Source organism: Arachis stenosperma, chromosome 1, assembly GCF_014773155.1.
Source record: "Arachis stenosperma cultivar V10309 chromosome 1, arast.V10309.gnm1.PFL2, whole genome shotgun sequence".
Taxonomy (NCBI): Eukaryota; Viridiplantae; Streptophyta; class Magnoliopsida; order Fabales; family Fabaceae; genus Arachis; species Arachis stenosperma.
Window position 1 is genome coordinate 122198593 of NC_080377.1, and position 22053 is coordinate 122220645.

At 34.6% G+C, this 22053-nt stretch overlaps 4 protein-coding genes across 5 annotated transcripts; 2 read left to right on the forward strand and 2 right to left on the reverse strand.

Moving 5' to 3' along the window:
• Nucleotides 1-73: 73 nt before the first annotated feature.
• LOC130933216 (DNA-directed RNA polymerases II, IV and V subunit 9A) lies at nt 74-1669 on the reverse strand. The gene is made up of 4 exons (XM_057862767.1): nt 1641-1669; nt 1209-1284; nt 649-807; nt 74-163 (listed from the first exon to the last, which is right to left on the reverse strand). Exons 1-4 carry the CDS (start codon nt 1667-1669, stop codon nt 74-76), a joined length of 354 nt encoding a protein of 117 aa, XP_057718750.1.
• Nucleotides 1670-2257: 588 nt separating this feature from the next.
• Nucleotides 2258-4556, forward strand: LOC130945237 (outer envelope pore protein 16-2, chloroplastic). The gene is made up of 7 exons (XM_057873969.1): nt 2258-2479; nt 2573-2624; nt 2728-2805; nt 2957-2988; nt 3127-3160; nt 3776-3843; nt 4162-4556. Exons 1-7 carry the CDS (start codon nt 2345-2347, stop codon nt 4303-4305), a joined length of 543 nt encoding a protein of 180 aa, XP_057729952.1. The 5' UTR covers nt 2258-2344; the 3' UTR covers nt 4306-4556.
• Nucleotides 4557-6554: 1998 nt separating this feature from the next.
• On the forward strand, nt 6555-7538 carry LOC130933225 (uncharacterized; the record flags this gene model as incomplete). The annotated part of the gene is made up of 1 exon (XM_057862778.1): nt 6555-7538. A coding segment is annotated over one exon (657 nt), but the record flags the coding sequence as incomplete, so codon positions are not given.
• Nucleotides 7539-8354: 816 nt separating this feature from the next.
• Nucleotides 8355-20632, reverse strand: LOC130969597 (uncharacterized). 2 transcript variants are annotated; one of them, XM_057895404.1, is made up of 24 exons: nt 20350-20632; nt 17692-17772; nt 17258-17357; nt 17067-17151; nt 16912-16961; nt 16285-16364; nt 15983-16042; nt 15059-15158; nt 14892-14969; nt 14581-14648; nt 14416-14484; nt 14241-14318; nt 14052-14147; nt 12831-12901; nt 12492-12569; nt 12293-12386; nt 12099-12197; nt 11012-11229; nt 10809-10923; nt 10182-10313; nt 9999-10106; nt 9806-9915; nt 9626-9727; nt 8355-9531 (listed from the first exon to the last, which is right to left on the reverse strand). In XM_057895404.1, the coding sequence occupies exons 1-24, from the start codon at nt 20392-20394 to the stop codon at nt 9006-9008; spliced, it is 2643 nt and encodes an 880-aa protein (XP_057751387.1). In that variant the 5' UTR covers nt 20395-20632; the 3' UTR covers nt 8355-9005. The 2 variants fall into 2 exon arrangements, with proteins under 2 accessions (XP_057751387.1, XP_057751377.1); XM_057895394.1 differs by having other exon boundaries at nt 14416-14648.
• Nucleotides 20633-22053: the final 1421 nt, after the last annotated feature.

Genomic DNA, 22053 nt, shown 5'->3' on the forward strand with positions numbered 1-22053 from the left:
CCTATGCTGCTATCCAGGATGAAAGGATTTGATATCTTTTATGAGAAGATGGATTAGAGACTTAGAGTGAAGGTTATGAATCTTGATCTCGCCATCGGTAGCCACAGTTTGGGTTGCAGCAAACATAAGAAAGTGTCATACCTTCTTCCCTTCTAATAGTTGCCTGCATATTGCATGCGAATCAAATACTTAACATCTTACCCACCTAACTGCTAACTATAATATACCACAAGATTTTATTCTACTAACCAGCATAAATATGGTTCATTCAACCATGCCATAGTCAATTCAATATAGGTGGTACAACTAAGAGTCCGGTTGAAAAGCTTCAAAAAAATAACTTTTTTTTAGCTTCTGATTTATGAAAGGTAGTAGTATTAATGTTTGGTGTAATTTTCAAAACCAAATTACGGTTTTTTAAAAAACTATTTAGGAGCTTATAGAAAAATTAAAAAAAAATTACTTCTCTTATAATGTTACTATTTTATCACATTTTTATAAAATAAGTACTTTTAGAACTAAAAACCTAAATACAAAATAACTTATTTATAAGCTATTTTTAATATAATCATTTATTGTTTAAACTATTTTTCAAAAGTTAAGTAACTTAAGTAACTTGTTTACCCAAAGTGGGCCTAATGAGTTAACCTGGAAGAAGAGAGCTTCTCCATGATTGCATTGAGCGCAACGAACAGACTTGGTACGAGGAAGAGTTGGATCTGAAGCTACATCTTCCAACACTTGAGTTCGCTCCTCAGCCGAATGATATATCTCATTTCTATACACACAGTTATTGTCAGCAACCTCCTGAACAAAAAATAACTGTTAGTTATATTATGACAGTTCCAACAGACATATTCAAATAGGGTAATGCTAGATGACCAACTTTTTTCAGCTAACATTAACCAATTTATTTTAAATTATTTTAAATTCTAGACCCTAAATTATAAACACTTAAGCTAACTAGAAGTTAGTTCCCTGTATTTTTCATCCAAATAAAGCAACTGGGTCTGAATCTGAATAACAAAAACCAAGGGTCACAAATTGGCCATGTAGAAAACAAGAATTCAATAAGGTCATCCAATACTATCCTGATGGTAATGCTGAAAGGCTACTTCTAAAAGAACCGGTGATTTAGGAGAATGACTATCTTTAAATATGGTTTTGTGAAATTTTATTTCAGATATAGAGTAAGAAAAGAGAAGAACCTGATGATCACAGGTGCGGCAAGCGAAGAAGAGAATTTTATGCTCCCTGTCTTCCTTAGGATAAAGAATATTGTTGCTGCAGATATGGATACACATAAATAAAATGAAAATGGTTGAATCAATAAAACCAGTGGAAGACTTAGTTTCCTTGTTATCTTTCACTATCGTGTTTATGTTTTGGCAGGTATTTTGCATTCTACTAATTTATAGTTCACTGTGTTGGTTCAAACTTGATAGGAAACAATTATACACAAACTGAAACTACATACTTTACGTTATTAGTTGGTGGATATTTATGCTATTGAAGCTTATCATCTCAAAGCTTATTAACCACAGCATTGTTTATTAAAAAGTTTCCTATAATCGAAAATGAAAGTGAGTAGGGAGGGAAAGAACCAAATTCTCTTCAAACAAGAGAGAAAAATGATCTACCATTCAGGGCAGAACTTGTACACAGTCATCTTAAGACCTTCTCCTGCAAACTCCCACTTGCTAATCGTAGATAAATTTCGCCAGGTTTAACTTTGGGCTAAACAAATGCATAGTCTTTAAAATACTCTGGTCAATTTTGGCCAAAATAACTTAGTAGAACGAAATAAATGTTATGTAGTTCTTTCTACCATTTTCTACAGGAACAAAACGATAGGCACAGAACAAACCAATCCATCATTATCATTATGGATACTAAACTAGGAAGGTTGCTTATCATTTTAGTTTCATTTTCACTCGACACCTCAACAGCCCATGGACCCACCAAATATAAAGTGTATTTGAGTAAATATAATTAAACCACAAATATAATATGAATCTACATGCAAGAAAGTGAAATTACGAAAGGACTTTATATACTATTTTGTTTATTTTTTTTAATTAAGCTGCGCTTAATTGAATATATGAGGAGAAAATGTCAGTGTGTGAGAGGACAGGTGTTACTCTTTTGCAAATAAGTTGCCAGCTATTGCGGACTCTGGCACTTTTAGGGGCATCCACGTGTGGATCATACAAACACGTGTTCTCCATTTCCATTACTACTTCTTCTTCATACCTCCCACTGATCTTACCAGTCACCTCCTCTCTTCTTCTTCTTCTCCTTGTTACCTATCTTATCAGTTGGGTGTTGTAAGTGCAAGTGGAAGATGAATTCTAAAAGCAGCAATTTGGAGACCCGTTCACTGCTTGATGAGCTTAGCAGCTTCAACCAAGGGGGGCTCTTCGACTTCGGTCACCCTCTCCTCAACCGTATTGCTGAAAGTTTCGTCAAAGCTGCTGGAGTGCGTTCTCTTTCTAACAACTAATTAACTTGATCTCTCTTTCTCTCTCTCTCTCTCATTCTCGTTCTCATAATTATTCTTCATTTGTTGCAGATAGGAGCGGTTCAAGCCGTGTCCCGTGAGGCTTATTTCACTGCTATTGAAAGTACTACCATGTTCCCTTCCTATTTTCCTTTTATTATTTGAATGCCAATTGCTACTTTCATTTCCTTCTCTCAGTTTCCGATTTCATGGAATGATATGTATAGGTTCAGGGCTTGATAATACCGGTGGCATGCCTCCCGAAGTTTCTGGCGCCAAGAAACATCGCTTGCCCGGTCTCAGAGGTACATCAAACATGCCCGTATGAATAATTTTGAAACATAGTAAAAGAAAAGGAGAAATTGTGGCCATTTATGGAGATTGGGTTGGGAGTGAATCTGTTATTAGTTGGGAAAAATAGTAATATTTGTTTCCCATTTGCTTTTGTGCATGCAGGAGAGACCAGCAGCAAATCCCTTGAGGCCATGGTGAGTTCATAAAAACTTCGAATGCTGTATATGTATTTCTGGTACATTCCCTTTATACATTCCATAAGAGATTAGTGAACTAGCCTTTCATATCCTAGAGTTCTTTTCCCTTGACGGCTTTATTTTTTTCTTGCTCAGGTGAAGAATACCGGGAAAGAGTCCTTGCAATGGGGTAATGATACATGTCAATATGCTTTTATCATATGTGAATTTTCCAATTATCCAATTACTACCGTTTCTTTTTGCCTTTGTATTCAGGCAAAATTGATTATTACAACTATATAAAGAGTTGTCAAAATGGACCAGACCAAACTCATCGGGCCACCCGTTTACCCATTTAAATTGACCGGTTTTGTCTCTAAAATTAAGTCCGTTTAATTTTCAAGTTAAACGGGTTGAGTCCGATTAACCCGAAAAGATGACGGTTAAATGGGCTAGTCCGCGGGCTAAATGGGTGGCCCGTTAATTTTTTTTACATTTTTTTCAAACCTAAAACTGATATTTTTTATTAAAATATTTTTCAAAAAATAAAATAAAAATATAAACAGATTGGCCCGTTTAACCCTTGGGGCAGACTATAAATGATCGGGCTAAAAAATTATGGCCCGCAAATGATGCGAGTTTAAATGGTCCAACCTATTTAATCCACGGGCTCAACGGGCCGGACCTAAATGGGTTGGGCTAGTCCGTTTGACAGCCAGTATGTTTGGAACCAAACGTTTAGGTGTGTTGTGTTTACCTACTTCCACTCTTGTAAAGAGAATTTTTTTGTTTTTCTAAAATGCAGGACTGGCTGCTGGGATATACTCTGGTCTCACATATGGGCTGAAGGAAGCTCGTGGAGCTCATGATTGGGTAATGAATACCCAACAATTTTTTTTTTTTATTATTTGTTCTATTTATTTTTATCTATTTTGTAGTGATATTACACTGGTAAGAGATCTCTGGCGGAGCTTCCAATAGTTTAGATGTTCCTTTCAAGATAACTAATACATGTAACATGCTTATTAGCCTAATAGCATTCTGACTAATTAAAAAATATTTGGGTATTAAGTATTAAGGATCAAACTTCTGGTTAGTAGTAACTATTATTTTCTTTAGCTGCTTATAGTGGTAGATGTTATGTTGGTTGCTACAAAGTTGACATGACCATTTGATTTCTGTATGATGCAGAAAAACAGTGTAATTGCAGGAGCAGTAACGGGGGCAACACTTGCACTGACATCAGAAGACACATCTCATGAACAGATTGTGCAATGTGCTATTACTGGAGCTGCAATCTCGACCGCAGCAAATCTTCTTACCGGAATATTCTAGACAGAATATTAGTGATGACCACCCTCTTAAAGATTCTACTTTTGAAATTGATAATTGAAAACCCTCGTGTTGTCTTGGTGGATTTATGGATTGTTCTAGTTACTAGTTAGGACATGTTTTTGAACTACTTGGCAAGTTTTTCTGTCTTATCTCGAATTTGTAGTGTTGGACATGGCCTCCCTGTTAAAGGCCTTTCGAATTAACAAGCTTCTTCCCTTACAAGGAGCATCTGAATTAAACGTGACACTAGTTTTAGCAGTAATTACATGAACAGTTCCTAAAATATTCTGTTAAGAGATTGTTAATCATTGTGTATCAATATAACTCAGAGGTCACTCAAACGCAATATAGATATAACTGTTTACAGCTTAAATATGAAGCAAAGCTTTCGGCAAAATATTAAAAATAAATAAATTAAACAATATATGTTTAAAATATAAAAACAATAAATAAAATATATTTATTGGGTGGATTTTATCCTTATTGGGTCTTATATATAAATAAATAAATTAAACAATAAATAAATTTATGACATAAAAAACTACGCCTTAAACTAGCTTAGTGGTAATTTTCTCTTAAATTCTCTCATTTTTTAAATATAAAATATTAAAAATAAATTAAACTGTTTATATATAAATATATAATAATTGATTTAATTTATATATAATAATTGATTTAATTATTGTTTTTTTTACAGTGATTTTGTTTATCTTAAATTTGATTTGTAACGTGGACATTAAAATTAATCGTGAAAATTAGTTATTAGTACAAAATATATATTAAAATATAAATATATATTAAAAATAAATTAAATTATATATGTATTTATATATAAATTATATATTAGTAGTTGATTGTGTTCTTTTATTTTTACTAAGGATGAGAAAATTCGAATTCGTAATTTTTTTTGGATGAACATGGAGAGAGGGAGACCATGCCAAACTATAACTCATTGACACTCTCTGTTATGTGTTTGATTAAAACATATTTTGCAAAAATATGGTAATTTTGCAAAAATATGGTAATTTAAAATTTCAACTGCACATTTTTTTTATCTTAAAAAATAGTCATACTACAATAAAATAGTGTTATAATTTCATATAACAATTATTCTCATTCTTTTTAAGAAACACAAGTCTACAAAAAATATATTTATTTGATTATTTAACATAATTATTCATTTGTTATCCAAAATTTTAAAAATAAAAATAAAAATAAATTATTTTGGTCTTTAATATTTGAACTAAATTTTAATTTGATTTTTAATATTTTAAACGTTTTATTTTAGTTCTAAAAATTTTTAAACGTCTTATTTCAATTTCAAAAAAGTTTTAAGCGAATTTAATAGTTTTATCGTTAAATTTAATACAAACAATTTGCATAATAAAGAACAAATAATATTTGATTTTAGTATATAAGTAAAATCGATGAATTATCGATCACTAATTCAAAATTTTTTCCTTTAATTTTTAAACATTGATGATTGATTTTTTTTTTTTTTTTGGTGACTTGATGATTGATTGTTAGGATTTAGAGTTTTATACGATTGAAAAAAAATCAAAAAAAAAAGATATTACAAAAAAAATTTAGTTATATTTTTTAACCCATAAAAAAATATAACTCAACTAATAACAATGTTAACATTTATATTATTTATTTCGTTAACTATTAGTATTAATTTTAACCGTAAAATCACATTAATCCTATTTAAAATAGTACTTTATCTTAACTATAAATAAGCCCCGTTATGCTGCTCAACAGCTCAAATTTTGTTCATGTTTTATATTCGATCTGATCTGATAAGCGTGTGAACCCTAATTTCTCTTCGCCTCCAAATACGAGCAGCTCTGGTTGAAGAGATCGCAGCCCTAACCATTCCAATCTACTTCGAAATTCGAATCAATTATCCACCTTCAAGACTGCCAAGGTTAGCGCTAAAATTTTCTCATTTTCCAGATCCCGAGTGTTTATTTGTTTCGCCTCTCTTAATTTCTATCCTTAGTTTGTAGTCTCTAAAATTCTTGCATGTCGTTTCGTACCTTTTTGTCCCCCTCGATTTTCCGTTCTTTTAAGGGTAACCGAACCCTAACAGTGTACAGCTAAATTTATTATTATTCGAGTCTATTAGGATTTGCAATGGTGCGTTTTTGTAGATTGTTTAACCTAAATTTTTAAATGATTTTGCTTCTCTTTATCGCAGGTTTTGGCTTTCAATAGATTGCAATTAGTTTTCTCTGGAACCTTTTTGGAATGCTTATGGTCAGAAGGAAGAAGGGCCTAGCAGATGGCAGGAGAAGAGGGAAGCCAAAAGGCAGATGTATTTGATGAGTACTGAGAAAGCTGTTAGATTGGGTGAAAGGAAAGACCTTAAGCCTACAATGTCTGCCATTGGCGGATCAGCGCAGTGCCAGAAGTGCTTCCAAAGTGGTCACTGGACCTACGAATGTAAGAACGAGCGGGTTTACATGTCGAGGCCATCCAGGACACAGCAACTTAAGAATCCCAAGTTGAGACTGAATATTTCTGTGAGCTTGGATATGGATGATAATAATCCCGATGCTACTAAGGATGAGAAGGCCAAAGTGAGTTCTAAGAAAACCAAAAGGAAATATCAATCTGACTCTGATTCCGGCAGTGATAGTGAGGATTCAGTATTTGAGACTGATAGTGGCAGCGAATCTTCATCGGTTACAGGATCGGAGTCTTCCGGAAGTAGTTCAGGGTACAGTTCCTCATCTGATTCAGAGGAAGAAAGAAGGCGAAGGAGGAAGAAGAAGCAGAAGAAGGGCGGAAGGCGCAGGAGGTATAGTACGTCTTCAGAATCATCTGATTCAGATTCAGAATCAGACTCTGATTCTGATGACAGGAGTCGTCGACGGAAAAAGCACTACAATCGAAGACGCTGAATGTGAGTGAAGATTGTGTGGAGCAAACAAACGATTTAGTGAATGCAAGTCACAATCTGAGGATCTTTCCATCTCTACATTCATATGCAATCAACAAGAGTTTAAGCAGATACCGTCCTTATTATGATATGGTTAATGTACAATAAGGTTTTTGCTATAGATGGCCCCGGCTTGTGTTTCTTTTCTGCGACTAGTTTTCTGTTCTGAACGTATTCTGAAGTTGATTTAAGCTTTTTGCATTAGACTAAACTATGGAGATACCATGTGTTTGGAGATGTTTACATAGTTGATTTTTGCAAGTTGTGTAAGCTCCAGTTTCTATTGTCATGAGAGTATTAGGACTTTCTTAATTTAGTAATTTTTATGGTTCTGTTTAAATGCCGTTGCTTACACAAGTATTGGCATGAATCTCCTCGGTCTATTAATTTTACAGGATATTTAAAATATCCATGCCGGCTCAAATTTAGACGTGAATCACGTAATATATGTGCAATGCAAATGAGGAAAGTTAAACTGCAGAAGGGGGCTAACAAATTATTATCGTCATTATTATTATTATTGGTGTTTGTATTGCAATGGTACTTCGCTAGGAGAAATACTACTTCAACTTTAATTGAAATAGTTCTTTTTTTTTGTGGTCATGAAATAGTTCTTTTATTTAAGAACATGCTATCAGAGACTCAATAACACAGTAGAGGGAATATAAAGTATATATTTGATCAGGCAACACTTGACTCGGCTTTTATAGTTTTATTTCTAGTAGGTGATGGATTACTTCGCAAAAGCTTCCATATCCATCGGCGGAACAAACAGAGCCAGAGCAGTCAACGGCAACAAGGATACCACAAAACATGTCCATTGTAGCTTATTCCTAGCAAAACACGTTTGCAGGACATAAATAAAACGTTTACTCACATTCTCACCTAATCTCTCTTGAGAAGGGCACATAGCTGAGCTGTTGACCGACTTCCAGATCAAGTAGAGGGATCAGTTCGCGGTTAAGTAGTTCTCTCCTTAGCCCAAGCACCGAGTTTCAATACACAGCATATATAACACACCACAAATATTGATATTAAACCAAAACACGAGAATAAGGCAAAGCCTAGGTAACACAAGCCCATGAAAATCCAGTTCCAACGGAAGAGAATCAACTCATCAAGAGAAGTCCATTGCATAGGTAACAGTTGAATACACATTTACAATGGATGATGACCCCTACAACACTACTGAAAAATTGACCCAACAAACTCGCTGCACATATCCCTACCACCGTCACATCCACAACCCCATGACAAAAATGAAAAAAAAAATAGGAAAACCTGTGTTGGGCATATATTTGGTGCCCTATATCACGAAGTTCAACTAACTCTGACAAAGGAAATCATAACATGATCACCCCTTACCCGCATCCTGGATCCTCTGCAAGGCGCTATCAAAGTAAAGGAGCTGGGGGGATAAAAATCAGAAAGAGAGGGGAAGAGGGTGGGAAAGGAGAGAGAAACATAAGATTATTAGTCCGAGGAAACGTTATACAAAAGCAACAATTACTAAGCTCAAAGCCTGAAATAGGAAACTGAAGGATAAGAGCAGATCCTCGCACGCAGCTGTATTAATGTCTTCCTGCCGTAGTGGCCTGTACAGTATATCTCTCCACATGTCCTCGATGGAATATTGGAATTCATAATCAGAATTTATCACCCCCTGAAGGCAAAGGTATTGCTTTGGCAGTCGGTCACCAGCAATATACGTCAAATGGAACAAATGATCTGCTTTCCTGCTTGTGATTCTAAAAGCTTATGATCCATTTACGGTCATCTCTGGCGACGATTTTGGCGGAACCAATGGACGTTCCTCTCCACTCAATTGTATGTTATCTGACGTTCCATGCAAGCGATCAGAAAATCCTCTGGAGGCTGCGGTTTCTTTTTCTACATGGTTATCTTCAGCTGCTTCCTTGCTATTATTTTCAGAGCTACTTGTAGAAACATTTGCCCCCTCTCCCTGATTGTCTTCACTTGAGTTCATCGTTGGTGCACCACCTGTATGAACGTTGTTTGTAGTTTTGTTACCAGGTAGCACAGCTTGGCTTAAGGTTGAACACAAAGCAGCAAAAACACTATCTTTAGATTTTGTATTCTTGAATGACTTCTGCTTCTTCACATGTTCTGATTCCTTGTCCTTTGAAGGCAGATTCCTTTTGAGCCGGAGAAACTCCATTTCCCCGTCATCTTCAGAAGCTTCTTTCTGCTTCTTTGGCGGTGGCCTGTAATCTTCATCATCCTCATCATCATCATAGTCAACCAGTCCACCGGACCTTGGACTGAAAATCAAGATGAACATATTAGATATTTACATTTACATTATATTGACTTCCAAAATCCAAACCAAAAAGTCAAAAAGAAACACCAGTCTACCTTGTTTGTGAATAGCTTGTAGCAACTCCATTAGATAAACTAGGTTGTCGTTCCCTTTTCTGATTAGGTGGAATGGATGCAGAGGCTGCATCCTCCTCATCACTGCATCACAAAATAGCCATGAGACTTTATCCTGCTTGTATAAAACCTCCTTCAATAACTAAGAGAAGAGAGGCGTACCTGTCCTCATTAAAGTAATGTTCCTCCTCCTCCTCCAGAGCACGCTCATCAGTTCTTCTTCGCAGATCGACCACATTAGCAGCATCTTTTGTGCCACCATTATCCATAGACTGCAAGCATGCATATAAGTAAAGCTCAAACCTATGAGGCACACCTATCCCGAGGACTAGTGGATAATTTAAGATAACAATACCTGCTCATATTTCACTCTGAGAGAGTGAATGCATGCCAAATTCTCAAATTTCACCAACTTGTCCCAGAAAGAATCAATTATATATTTCAACAATGATTTCATATTCTCCTACACGATGCAATGATATCAGTGCAAAATACTTGCAGCATTAGTATTGAAATGAATACCAATAAGAACAGGCACCTTCCGTATATAGTCCAAAAGTTCCAGAACAGCAGAATGGAGCAGATTGTAGCGGATGCCATTAGCAACAAAGGCATCTATAATTGGTTTGAGAACATTGTTCCGCACAAAATAGTTTATAAGATGCTCATCCTGCAGGTTAGCACTCTGAACTGTTAGTTGTATAGTATCTAAGGAGGAAACCATTGAAAATTTACCAGAAACAACAATGGCATCAGAAAGAAAATACAAAAAATAAAGAGAATGACAGTAAAAGCTCAAAGCAACAAGCTAACAATAGGCTAATCACCTAGGAAGCACGGATGTGAGACGTGACCCATATTGGGACACAGCAACTTTTAAAGCATACAGGATACGGCATATATTATTATTTTCTTAAAAACTGGCCTTCAGATATAGGGCCCATAGAGTTATTTTAAACTTCATTATATCCTGAGTTGGCACCAGATCGTATCAGTATTGTATCTTAACCTGGTGCTTCATAAAAAGGTTCAGCCATCTCACAACCAACAATATGTTGAATTTCATGAATTTCAACTAGATCCCTTTGGGCAACAAGAAATAATGTCAAAGAACACAGAATAAATTCAAATTTTAGTCACCATTTCAGACAACTTATGAACTTACATGGCGGGAAAGTATAGTACGAACAAAACGGACAGCACCAACAACTAAGTATCTTTCTCTTCTCTGTGTCAGTAGCAAAATTTTTTCAATCACATTGTTAAGAAGAAAATTGCACCTGAAAGCAGCAAAGAGAGATCCATGATCAGAATTGTCCTGACTCACTGAAAAGAAAATTCTACTAACTGCAGAGCAAGAGGTAATACTTTATCCTGTAAGGGTGATGTAGGACACAAAAGCATAGCAATTCACATATATTGGACAGTATCTCTGGCTTTGTCACATTCTGACATTGAGCTCTTCTTCTAGAGCCTATTAACTTGCTGCTTGCATCAACCATACTTTCTGAAGGACAAGATTCTGCAACAACTTCAACCAGTTGACCCAAATGCTTCTCAAAGAAAATATCAATAACTGTGTCCCTCTGCCAGATAGAACTGAAACAATCAATAAAACAAGTCCAGGAATGCATATCTTATTAACCTAGAAAAAGACTTCCATCTTATGTAAAAGAAGTTTTTTCCAACAATTCAGAGGATGTGTAATAAATTACTACTCAACATCCAAACTTATCTTTTTAACAAGTCGACTTCAAATGCAAAATAAGACTACTAACTGACATCTCCAATAATTAGAAGATACACAATTCAGAATCCAAACTAGCAAGAATAAATTCAACTGTATCAGTTCCAGTGATTTTTTGGTATATGATAGCAACATCAACCCTAGACAAACTACATTACCAACTAAAAAGATCAAAATTTTATTTTAGCAGAGAGAATTACAATCTAAAACTGAATACGTACTATGCTTGGAGGCTTCTCTCTCTCCCCTCCATTTTAAACTTAAAAATCAAGAATAGTCATGTCATGTCAGGATAATGAATAAATAAACAAATTGCTAATCCAACACAAGGTTTCTGTTACACTCAAGAAGAAATTAAACCTCAAACTACTACAAATATAAGTAACTTTCTTGTACCACAACACTTTAGTTATTTGTGGCTAAAGGCTAAGAATCAATCATGTGTTAACTTAAATCACTATGTTTCCATATCTATAAAACTTGTAATAAAATAAAAAAGTTCACCTCACTATTTATTTATAAGTAACCCAAAAACATTCACAACCGTTAAATATTATTATTGAAAAGGTAACAATACCCTATATAAACAAGGGTACCAAAGGAAACCTTGAAAATAAATATGTCATATATAACCATTATTATCGTATCCATAGCAGTGACAAATACAGTTAAACAATTGAAATTAAAGAAAATATCAGTAACAGGTACCTGTGGTCCAGATAATGTACATGAATCCAATAGACTGCGAAGGATCTCAAGAAACTGGCAATGCATGTTGTCCCCAAAATCTGTTATCATTCCCTTAACCTGTACAGGATAACTTGTCTAATAAATACCTTCTGAGTAATTTTATAAATTCATGTCATAAGAAAAATATGACCTCATTCGCATGCAAAGCATACCAGAAGTCCAAGAAGTGTTATTCCTTCCTGCCGAACAACATAGGATCGCAAAAGATTAGGATCTTGATTCAAGAAGAGAATCAGGATATCTGTTCTGCAACCATCATAATGAGTTCACATTAGAAATTAACCATAAGAAATGCATGAACACCCAAAACTGAATCATGAACAGATCAAGGTGACAAAGGGGAATCAGTACCCAATTAGCACCAACTTCTTATCTTGACTTTGCAAAACCTGGGTGATGACATCAAAGACGCCTTCATTCATTAGATCCCTAAAAACATGCATAAAAATTAAAAGCTGAGAACCAACAGGGTTCATAAAACCTGCAAACCTAGCTAGAATAAATCAAATAAAAAATAATTAAGATTTAAACATCAGTGCTAAGAGTCAGAAAAGTATTATAAATGATTATAATACCATACTACAGTTGCACATTATTACATAGAATGTGAAAGATTACATAATACCACTGCTATAATCTTGGTCGAAAAGCTCTAACTAGTTCCATGATCACAATATCACATGTAATTACCTAAAGAGCCGAAGCTGCTGGACCATCTGTAAGCTCTTGCTTAAGGTACAAAACTCGTGCAGGAAATATACCTATTCATCCCATAAATGATGCATATCAAGTTTAAAACAAGAATCAGCACCAACAAAGACAACAATTATTAAGCAATACAGCTTTAAAATTTAGGAGTTATAATAATACAAGTTAGGATAATATCCTCACTAATGTAGCATATCAATATATGATAAAATTCAAATTTAATAACTATGATTCATTTAGAAGGATAAACATCGCCCTTATTCTAATATCAATATATTTGCTCAATTATTAATCAAATCACTCTTTTTCAGGTATCTTTGACATTTACAACTATTAAACAAGTAACATTTTGCCATTTATAAGCATTGATAAAATGAAATATTAATTTTAGAAGGATTTCTGTGGCTCTTCTGACCAGAAAGCTAAGATGAAAAGGAGAAACAATTTTGACTTTCTGCACTTTCCAATTACAAATGTAATTCTAGAGTAGAATGGCAACGTTTACGAAAATACATTCTACCAATATCTTATTCATCACATGTGGCAACATTTATGAAAATACATTCTACCAATATCTTATCGATCAAATGTTGGTAAATTTAAATCTGTGGCCAAGTTGAAAGCTAGAGAACAAGGGAGCCTGAGATCTGTGTAAAAGCCTATCCAAGGGGACGAGCACAGCAAAAAGTTTAATACTCTGAGCAATAAATTTCTTAAGTTTTGAAAGATCAGATGATGGGGGAGAAAGAAAAGAAGTGTTCAATAGGGAGCATCTATCAGTATAAACTCATGCAAGGATCCTAAAAGTCACCAAGAGGCACCATTCGCACTGCATGTATATAGTAAGTGTCATCTACTGGTAAGGGCAAATTCACATTGTAAAAGTTTCTTCATGATGGAAATTTCACAGTAGAACTGTCATGGTTGTGTTTGTTCCAACAACTATCAGAAATATTCAGAAGGATGGAACTGGAAAGGGAATCTAACGCATGCAGAACCTCACTTTTTAAAAATTTGTCTTCTGATTTACTGTTTTAACCCATATTTGATTAAATTAAAAAATTCGATCTTTTAATTATCCAGCTTTTCCCTCTTTAATATTCATAAAAGGTAAAGGAAATGCCTGTCAGTCTTTCTATTTCATACAAGTTCTGACTACAGCCTACAAGAAGCAAATAAAACAATGTCTTAATCAAGACCTACCAAGTTTTTCTTCGATTCAGGAGAGGTGGAAGGCAATTTTAACCTAGCAAACAACTCCTGGATAAATGTGTTGTCATCCTTCAACAAAGAAACAACCTAAAATATTGACAGGGCAGTTAATAATGAAGATAAAATAGTTAAAAACTCAATATTTAACCAAGTTGTCTTGTACTACTAATTGAAGCTTACCATGGCATTATTTGCATGTATTATGGAGTTGAGATTTGCACTAGTAGCCTCATCCAATACCCTAGCCAAAACAACATCCTGAATGTGGAAAGTAGTAAAATAAAAATTGCATTAAGGAAGAAATCGGTCTGCCAGTCAGCAATAACAAGATGAAAATTAACTAATTAAGACAAACCTTCAAAAAAACAACTCTATATGTCTGATGGATCTTTGACAAGACAAAGGGATCTTTTATAGGTATGGCCTGCAAGAAGGGAGAAAAAAATACAGTAAGGTAGAACTTCCAGGCACGTCTACAGATATAGCTACCATCTTGAAGAGAAGAGGCAGGAGGACTTACCTCCTTAAAAATTACATGCTCCTTTAAGAATTTACGGTGATGTTGAACACACGGAAGCTCTGGATCATCTGCATATTAAAAAAGAGTAAAAAACAAGTGATTAAGGAACCTAAAACTGTAAGATGGAAAGGGGAATATGGAATGAAACCATCTAAAATCAATTACATTGGAACTAGAACCCCTATTACCAGGTAAGGAATACCAATATACAATTACGATATGATAAAAGAAATTTCATTTAGAAAAAATAAGTGTATGAGAGGCACCGGTTCACGTAAACAGGAAATAAATTTCTGACGAATGAAACTTACACTCAAGCGCACCAATAATGTCCACTATATATTCATCACTAAAAATCCTCTCAAAAATCTGTGTGCTATTAAGTAAAACTGCAAGAGACGAACATATTCCTGTTATGAAGGAAGAAATAAATGACAACAAAAGGATCTAACACAATGACACAGTAATCAATACTTACTGATCCCTTTGACTATTTTATAAATCATGTGAAGGCCATCTATATTTTCTAAGTCTTCACATAGTCGAAATACTTCCATCAGCTTCCGAACAAATTCTTGCTGCATTATAGACACAAGAGAGGGAAAAGTTGAAAAATCTTAAAATATGCATGGACCAAAAAGATGGAGTTTACAAAAAGTCTAAAGAGCATTCAGCCATACAGATGAATGATGTGATATATAGAGTTTATAATAGATAAGCAAAACAGAAAGCAATAGGCAAGCAAGTTTATGATGTAAACAAGGTAAAATAAGTAATTAGCAGAACACTATATCAGTAGTGGAAATTAGACTTTAAACACATATTAAATATTAACATAATATGCCGTCCTAAACTTAATTCGTTCATCATGAGAAAGACACATTATCATCGGGAAATATGATTTAAATCTGAAAACCATTAAAACAAATATCTTACATTTTTACATGAGACACTTCAATAACTTCGTCCAAATAATTCAGAGAGATTTGTTGCTTACAAGATATGCAAATTGCAAAGAAAATCTTGACACATTGCACAGATGAGAACATATAACATTATGCTTCATGTCATCATCCATTTAAGCTCCAATTGAGTTGAAGGTTTTATTCTATCTAACGTTGTTAAGTGTTAAAATCATTGCATGGGTTTGCATGTATTTGGAATTGACATAAGAAAGTCCCAGGTCTATGCATGCACCATAGACTGCACACTCTCCACAGCTAACAAGTTTAGAATTTACTCAATTCATTACTGTAGAAAAGGACAGGTTTTTGGCAAAAATACAAACTTTAAATGAATAGTAGCAATGGTAAGAGATCACCAGAGTATACAGAATGAAAGTCACTGACCATCCCTATGAATATACATCAGATATAAATTCCAAAAGTTTATGTCAGCTTACATCACTTAAAATTAGATCTGTAAGCCGCAACTGATCTGTAATGCCACTGTCAACCACAATCTGCAAAGAAAACAGCCAAATTGATTATTCAAGTAACTATTCACACATTTCATTCGTTTATATCTTGTAGGTTAGAAATGAAAAAGGATTCTGACAAGAATGAAATTGTGAAAGAAAAAACGCAGAGGACAAATGCAAAATAGACGTAAATAGCTTGCATACGAATAATTAAAAAGAAGGGGGGGGGGGGGAATAGGTAAGCAAAAGCTAAGCAAAAAATAAGATGAAGGGATATGGCAGACCTTAAGAATCATAGGAAGTGTGGATAGCTGTACAGCAGGCAACTCCCTTAACTCACTGTTGACGCTGTGAAATGGCTCACCTAATGAGAGAGAGAGAGAGAGAGAGAGCTTAGTCTATGTAGTAGCAAACAAGAAGATTCAGAAAATAAAGTAAAACAAAATATTTAACAATTAACTATGTAAATAGTGGTGCATTTCAACTAGCAGAAATAATCATCAGCTCCTAAGAATCTTTTTTTAATTAGAAAAAAGAACTTTATCAAGATGAGGAAAAGGAAAGGGGTAAGAGTTCCCTTTTACGAAGCAAAACACGAAAAAAAAATATCTATAAAGCAAAGCTTTCCAATCTCTCAACATGTTTGAGAAGGATCGTCCTATTATATAGATCATGAGCTTTTCACCAAATAGATGCTAAGCGTATAACCCTATCTCCCATTAGACATTTGTCAGAAAATCTATCATTGATGGTGTGTGCATTACATCCTAAAAAACAATTTTAGATAGATGATAGAGTTAATATTCAAATCATTTACAAAACAAAAATCATTAACTAGCAAACAACAGTGCAACACGTGAGCATTTCCTGCTTAAAAAACTAATATAGTTGTAAGAATCTTCATTACTTACTATTTATTGTATTAAAATGCATATTCCTCCGCACATTGCAAATATGATCCCTGAATGAAACATGGACAGTAATTACATTCAATTCCAAAGTAGCAAGAACAAAACCCAGAGCAACATGTAAATTAATTAAAATCACTAGTTATTCTATTCATTACCATATGTAAGAGCAGCCACTAGTCTCTTGAAAACTAAGTGCCAAATCTGTACCATATTCTGGATCTCTCCACGAGATAATTGTATCTAAGGAATAGAACATCCATCAAATTAACAAATACGAAGAACACTGATACATTACCAGAGTAAATGAATGAGCACAAGAAACAGAGCACAAGAAACTACCAATTACCTTCTTGTTTCCTATAAATATCTTCAGCATTGATGCGGTGCACAAGTATCTGATCATTGTCGTCTTCATCAAAAACATGTAAACCCAGATCTTCCGATCGCTGTTTAAATGCAAGGAATCTCAAAGCTTGTCCAATAAAGGAAAATCAACCATAACTGTAAATACGCATTTGAATACAGTAATATGCCCAATGACCACTTATTCTTTTCAATATCCACACCACATTAACTCCAAACTGTAAACATTTATGTGAGAAAAGGGGAATGTAATGGTAATCATATACCAGAAGAAAACAGTGGTCTCAGCAAAATTAACACATTCATCAACCCTTGAGAATCATGACTTAATAATAGATACTATATGGTTGGACTCGATACAAGAACCATGCTAGTCAGTAATCACAAACAAAAGTTTCATTAGGAAGATGTACAAACCTCTATATAATCAACAACAACATGTCCAGTACCCTGGTCATCCCATTTCCCGTCATCATTAAGACGATAGACCTTGACACGCTGAAAACCAGTAACACAACAGATTACGAAATAAGGATCAAGTAATATAGCTCTCCAGATTCAAGCATTGATGGCATCAATGTAAAAGAAAAGGATTAAGAACACACTTCATGCATCATGCAAAAAAGTCCCAACAGGAGAACTTGTATGTAAGGAACAAAGATACACATAAACTACACTAGATCATCTCTATGCAGCCCACCTACAAGGCTGCAACATCCTGTTATCAGTCACTAACATGTGAAGTATAATGCACTCTTTTAGCTTTCTTTTCTTTACTTTAATAGTAATGGCTTCAATGAGGGGAATAGTTTCAATTAGTCCCACATAAAATAAAGGTTTCCAATCATCCTGTTTCCTTGTTTTTTATTTGACTGAAATAAAATTAAAAAAAGAAAGGAGTGCGCGTGGGGGGGAGGGAAGAATATGGTCACAAATATCAGAACAGAATCTAAACCTATCTCTCAAGCAAATATCAGAACCAGATAGGATCATTTTTACATTAATGTATAAGAAGGTCAACATAGGATGTTAGATAGTAGATTTGCAATTGCTAACAACAACTGACAATAGGCAGGAAAGTGGAGGTTTTCCCCCTTCTTGTTAGATGACAGATAGGATAGAATTTAGTTAATTCAAGTTAAACAGATAGCACTAAAGCTGATACCATTCATAAAACATTATTTGCTGTAAATCCCATTTATGTGTCTTCTTATGTGTTCTACTGTAAATCCAGATATGTGTTTTCTTGTTAATATGACAGCTAAAACAATTGTTACAAAACAAATAAAAAGTTGCAAAGCCACTAGTAGTGGCGTCTTGGTCTTAGGGTTCTAGGTTCAAACCTCGAATAAATAAAATTGCAACTAGAAGTTCTATGGTCAAATAACTCCTGCCTTCATCATTTTGTAAAAAGGTGCAGCCAATATTAAATTTATTATCATGTTATCTTGTAAGGATATGACGTGATGCCTAAATAAAACTTCAGCACTAGAAAAAATATAGTATTATGGAACTTTTGATATAGGGCAAAGTACTGTTTTGGTCCCCAACGTTTGCGGTGAATCCTATTTTAGTCCCTAACATTTTAATCGTCCTATTTTTATACCAAAACGTTTAAAATGGCATCAATGTTATCCCACCGTCAAATTCTTCACTAACAATTAACGGATTTGATGTACTGTTAATAATGTTTTTGTTAAAGCTATGTTTGCTCAACCCCCTTCTCCTACCTTCACCCTCTCAACAAGCCCAAATCTCATCTCCTACTCCCTTCTTCCTCTACCTTTTACACTATTAATTCTCCAAGAGGGGTTTGAGGAGGAAGAAGAAGGGAGTAGAAGAATGGGAGTTGGACTTGTTAAGAGGGTGAAGGTGGGAGAGAGGGGTTGAGCAAATGTAGTTTTAACAAAAGCATTATTAGTAGTACATCAATTTCATTAAGTGTTAGTGAAGGATTTAACGGTGGAATAACATTGATGTCATTTTAAACATTTTGGGATAAAAATAGGCCGATTAAAATGTTAGGGACCAAAATAGGATTCACCCTAGACGTTGGAGACCAAAACAGTACTTTACCCTTTAATATAAATCGTGTTTTATTACTGAGAAAAAATATAGTATACCGAACTTTAAGTATATTGTAAATTTTGATTCATGATTAAAATTGATGAATTTATAAATGATTAACATGGCAGTTTATATAAAAGAGCAAAAAACACTTAATCTGATAAATGTAAATAGACAAAAATAGCTAAAGAAGAACACAATTAAATGTCAATCCTATAAAAATTTGATATAAGACATGCAGTTTTTAAGAGAAGTTAGTTCTTAACTATGATTCAGGTTGTGCCAGTAAAAAATACCCAGCATTCTATATATATGAATTACCTTTATTTTCTCTCAAATCTGGAACACTTTGCTCCCAAATTTTCAAGACAATGTTGATTGAGTATTTGAGTAAATTCCAATTTTAACACTTCACAGCAACTCCATCTCTTTTAGCATTGTGCAATTCCATTAATGGAATGTTAAATAAATTGTTAGCTGCTTTTCTACTACTAGCTACGTCTAGTTAATTGACACCTAGCAACCCGTTCCACAAAACACTACATTTCTTGCATAAGCAATCCTAGATTACTCTCAAGTGAATCATTGTGAGATACACTATCTCTATTTGACAGCCATAGCCAAAATAAGTAAGTCATAGTCACGACAAAAGCTCATGCGAATTAAAAGAACCACAAATATCAAAACTCCAGCACAAATAAATGCATTCTCAGCAAATTTCAGAAATGGGTCCTGTTACAGGCTTACAGCAGAGAACGATTCAATTCAATTGGGGATGAAGAGAAATAACAAGTGCCAAAAAAAAGTTATTTTAAGAAGTCCACAGAAAAAGCAAAACAGGACAAGTCCAACGGAATCTACAACGATAGCATCAGACTCCATGAAGAACCTCAAGCTCCCGCACCAATAAATTAGATAGAAACTTCAACTCCAAAAATAATCAAATAGCAAAACAAAACACATAGGACTAAGATTACATAGCTGAGGTGGAAGTTTCCAATTACTTGCCTGCATCGAATTGGCGTTAGCCTGTGATTTCTCTGGCGCGCCCATCTCAGCTCCTCAAATTCAAAAGCAGGGAAGGGGCATAACTCAACCTCGGGGGGCCTTGAGATTAGGGTTTTTGTGAAGAAGGAGAATGAGAGAGAAATTAATTACAGTGAAGGAATTAAGCTTCGCGGGATCAAAAGGAAACCCTAACCGCCATTGACGTAACAGCGTGAACTTTCTCCTCTCTCTCTCTCTCCTCTTTTTCTCTCTCTTCCCTTTTAATATTTTTTCTATGCAAAAATGTGACCCCGACCTTGGATTAAGCATAGAAAGAAGTAGAAAACTATTAACACTTTGTATTAAGGTGTGGAATGACAGTGATGCCCCTGGAGTTGTATCAAACTACGAACAGCCCATTGACTCAAGGCCCGCGCTGTTCCATGCGATTTCGCGGTTTGTTTTGTTTCGCCAATTTTCAATCCCAAAGTAAAATCAGTAAATGCCAAGCCGTTTAGGCCTTAGGGTCTATCAAACGATCCCCGCTAAAGTTCTAATCCCACAGCACAAAAAGATTTAAATCCGGATTAGTAATGGAAATATATTTATATTTTTTATATTTAATGTTATATTTAGTAAATAAAAGGATTGTTGTGTGTTTATGTTTTTAGTTTCGTAAAATCAGAAATATTTTAAAAAAATTTTAAAATAATAAAATATTATCCAAAAAATTCTTATCACAACAAAAATGGGTTTGTCTAAAATCAGCCCATCTCTTATGAGCTTATCTGATGCACCATTAGATTCAAAGCGTTAGATTAAATTGATAAACGATCTAATGGTTTATATTTAAATCATTGTTAATTTATTAAAAATTACATTAAAAGATAACAACTCTTTTAATATTTTAATATTGTCCAATATAAAAATTCAGAACTAAACCCTTGCTTGCTGCAGCTATGCGCCCCTGCCTCTTCCTTCCACCCACTTCCTCTGTCTTCTTCGTCAAACGATGAACCCCGTTTCTTCTTCTACCCCCTCTTTCCTCCGCTTCTTCCTCTACTCACTGTCCACCGAAGAATTTTCTATCCTTTCTAAGCCTTCTGGCGATGCGAATTCAGAGATTGTGAGCTACCAATTCACACCCGAGCGCGAATTTCAGTTTGAACCCTATGAACAACTCGTAGCGGTCTCAAATCCTGCAGCGATTCATGAAGAGGGGAGATGCTACCAGTTGCAGCAAGGGTCTGGAGAGAAAAGGCTGTCTTCCTCATCATAGGGTTGCTATGATGGACTCTAAACTCCTTGCTCCCCATTTTTACCGATGGGAGACCACATATATCAAAATTAGTAAGATTATTAGGTTAAGCCTTCTTCCACAACGAAAATTCCTAGGATTTTGGTCAAACTCTGTTGCTCGGCTTTCGTTTATCTTCTCAAATTTTCGAATCTTTTGTAGGGTTTTGCTCAAAAGAAGTTGATCTTTAATGGAGCCTCGAGTTGGAAATTAGTTCTGTATCGGTCGGAAAATTGGTAGCGGATCCTTAGAGATCTATCTCGGTGAGCTTTCTCTCCTCTCTCTTTTTAATTTTTTTTTTGTGCATTATTGAACTTCTAAGGTCTACTGGTTGTCTAGTTTAGATATTGAGAAGGGTAAAAGATTAAATTGGTCTCATATATTTGGGGTGAATCCTATTTTAATCTTTAACATTTAAAGTGTCTTAT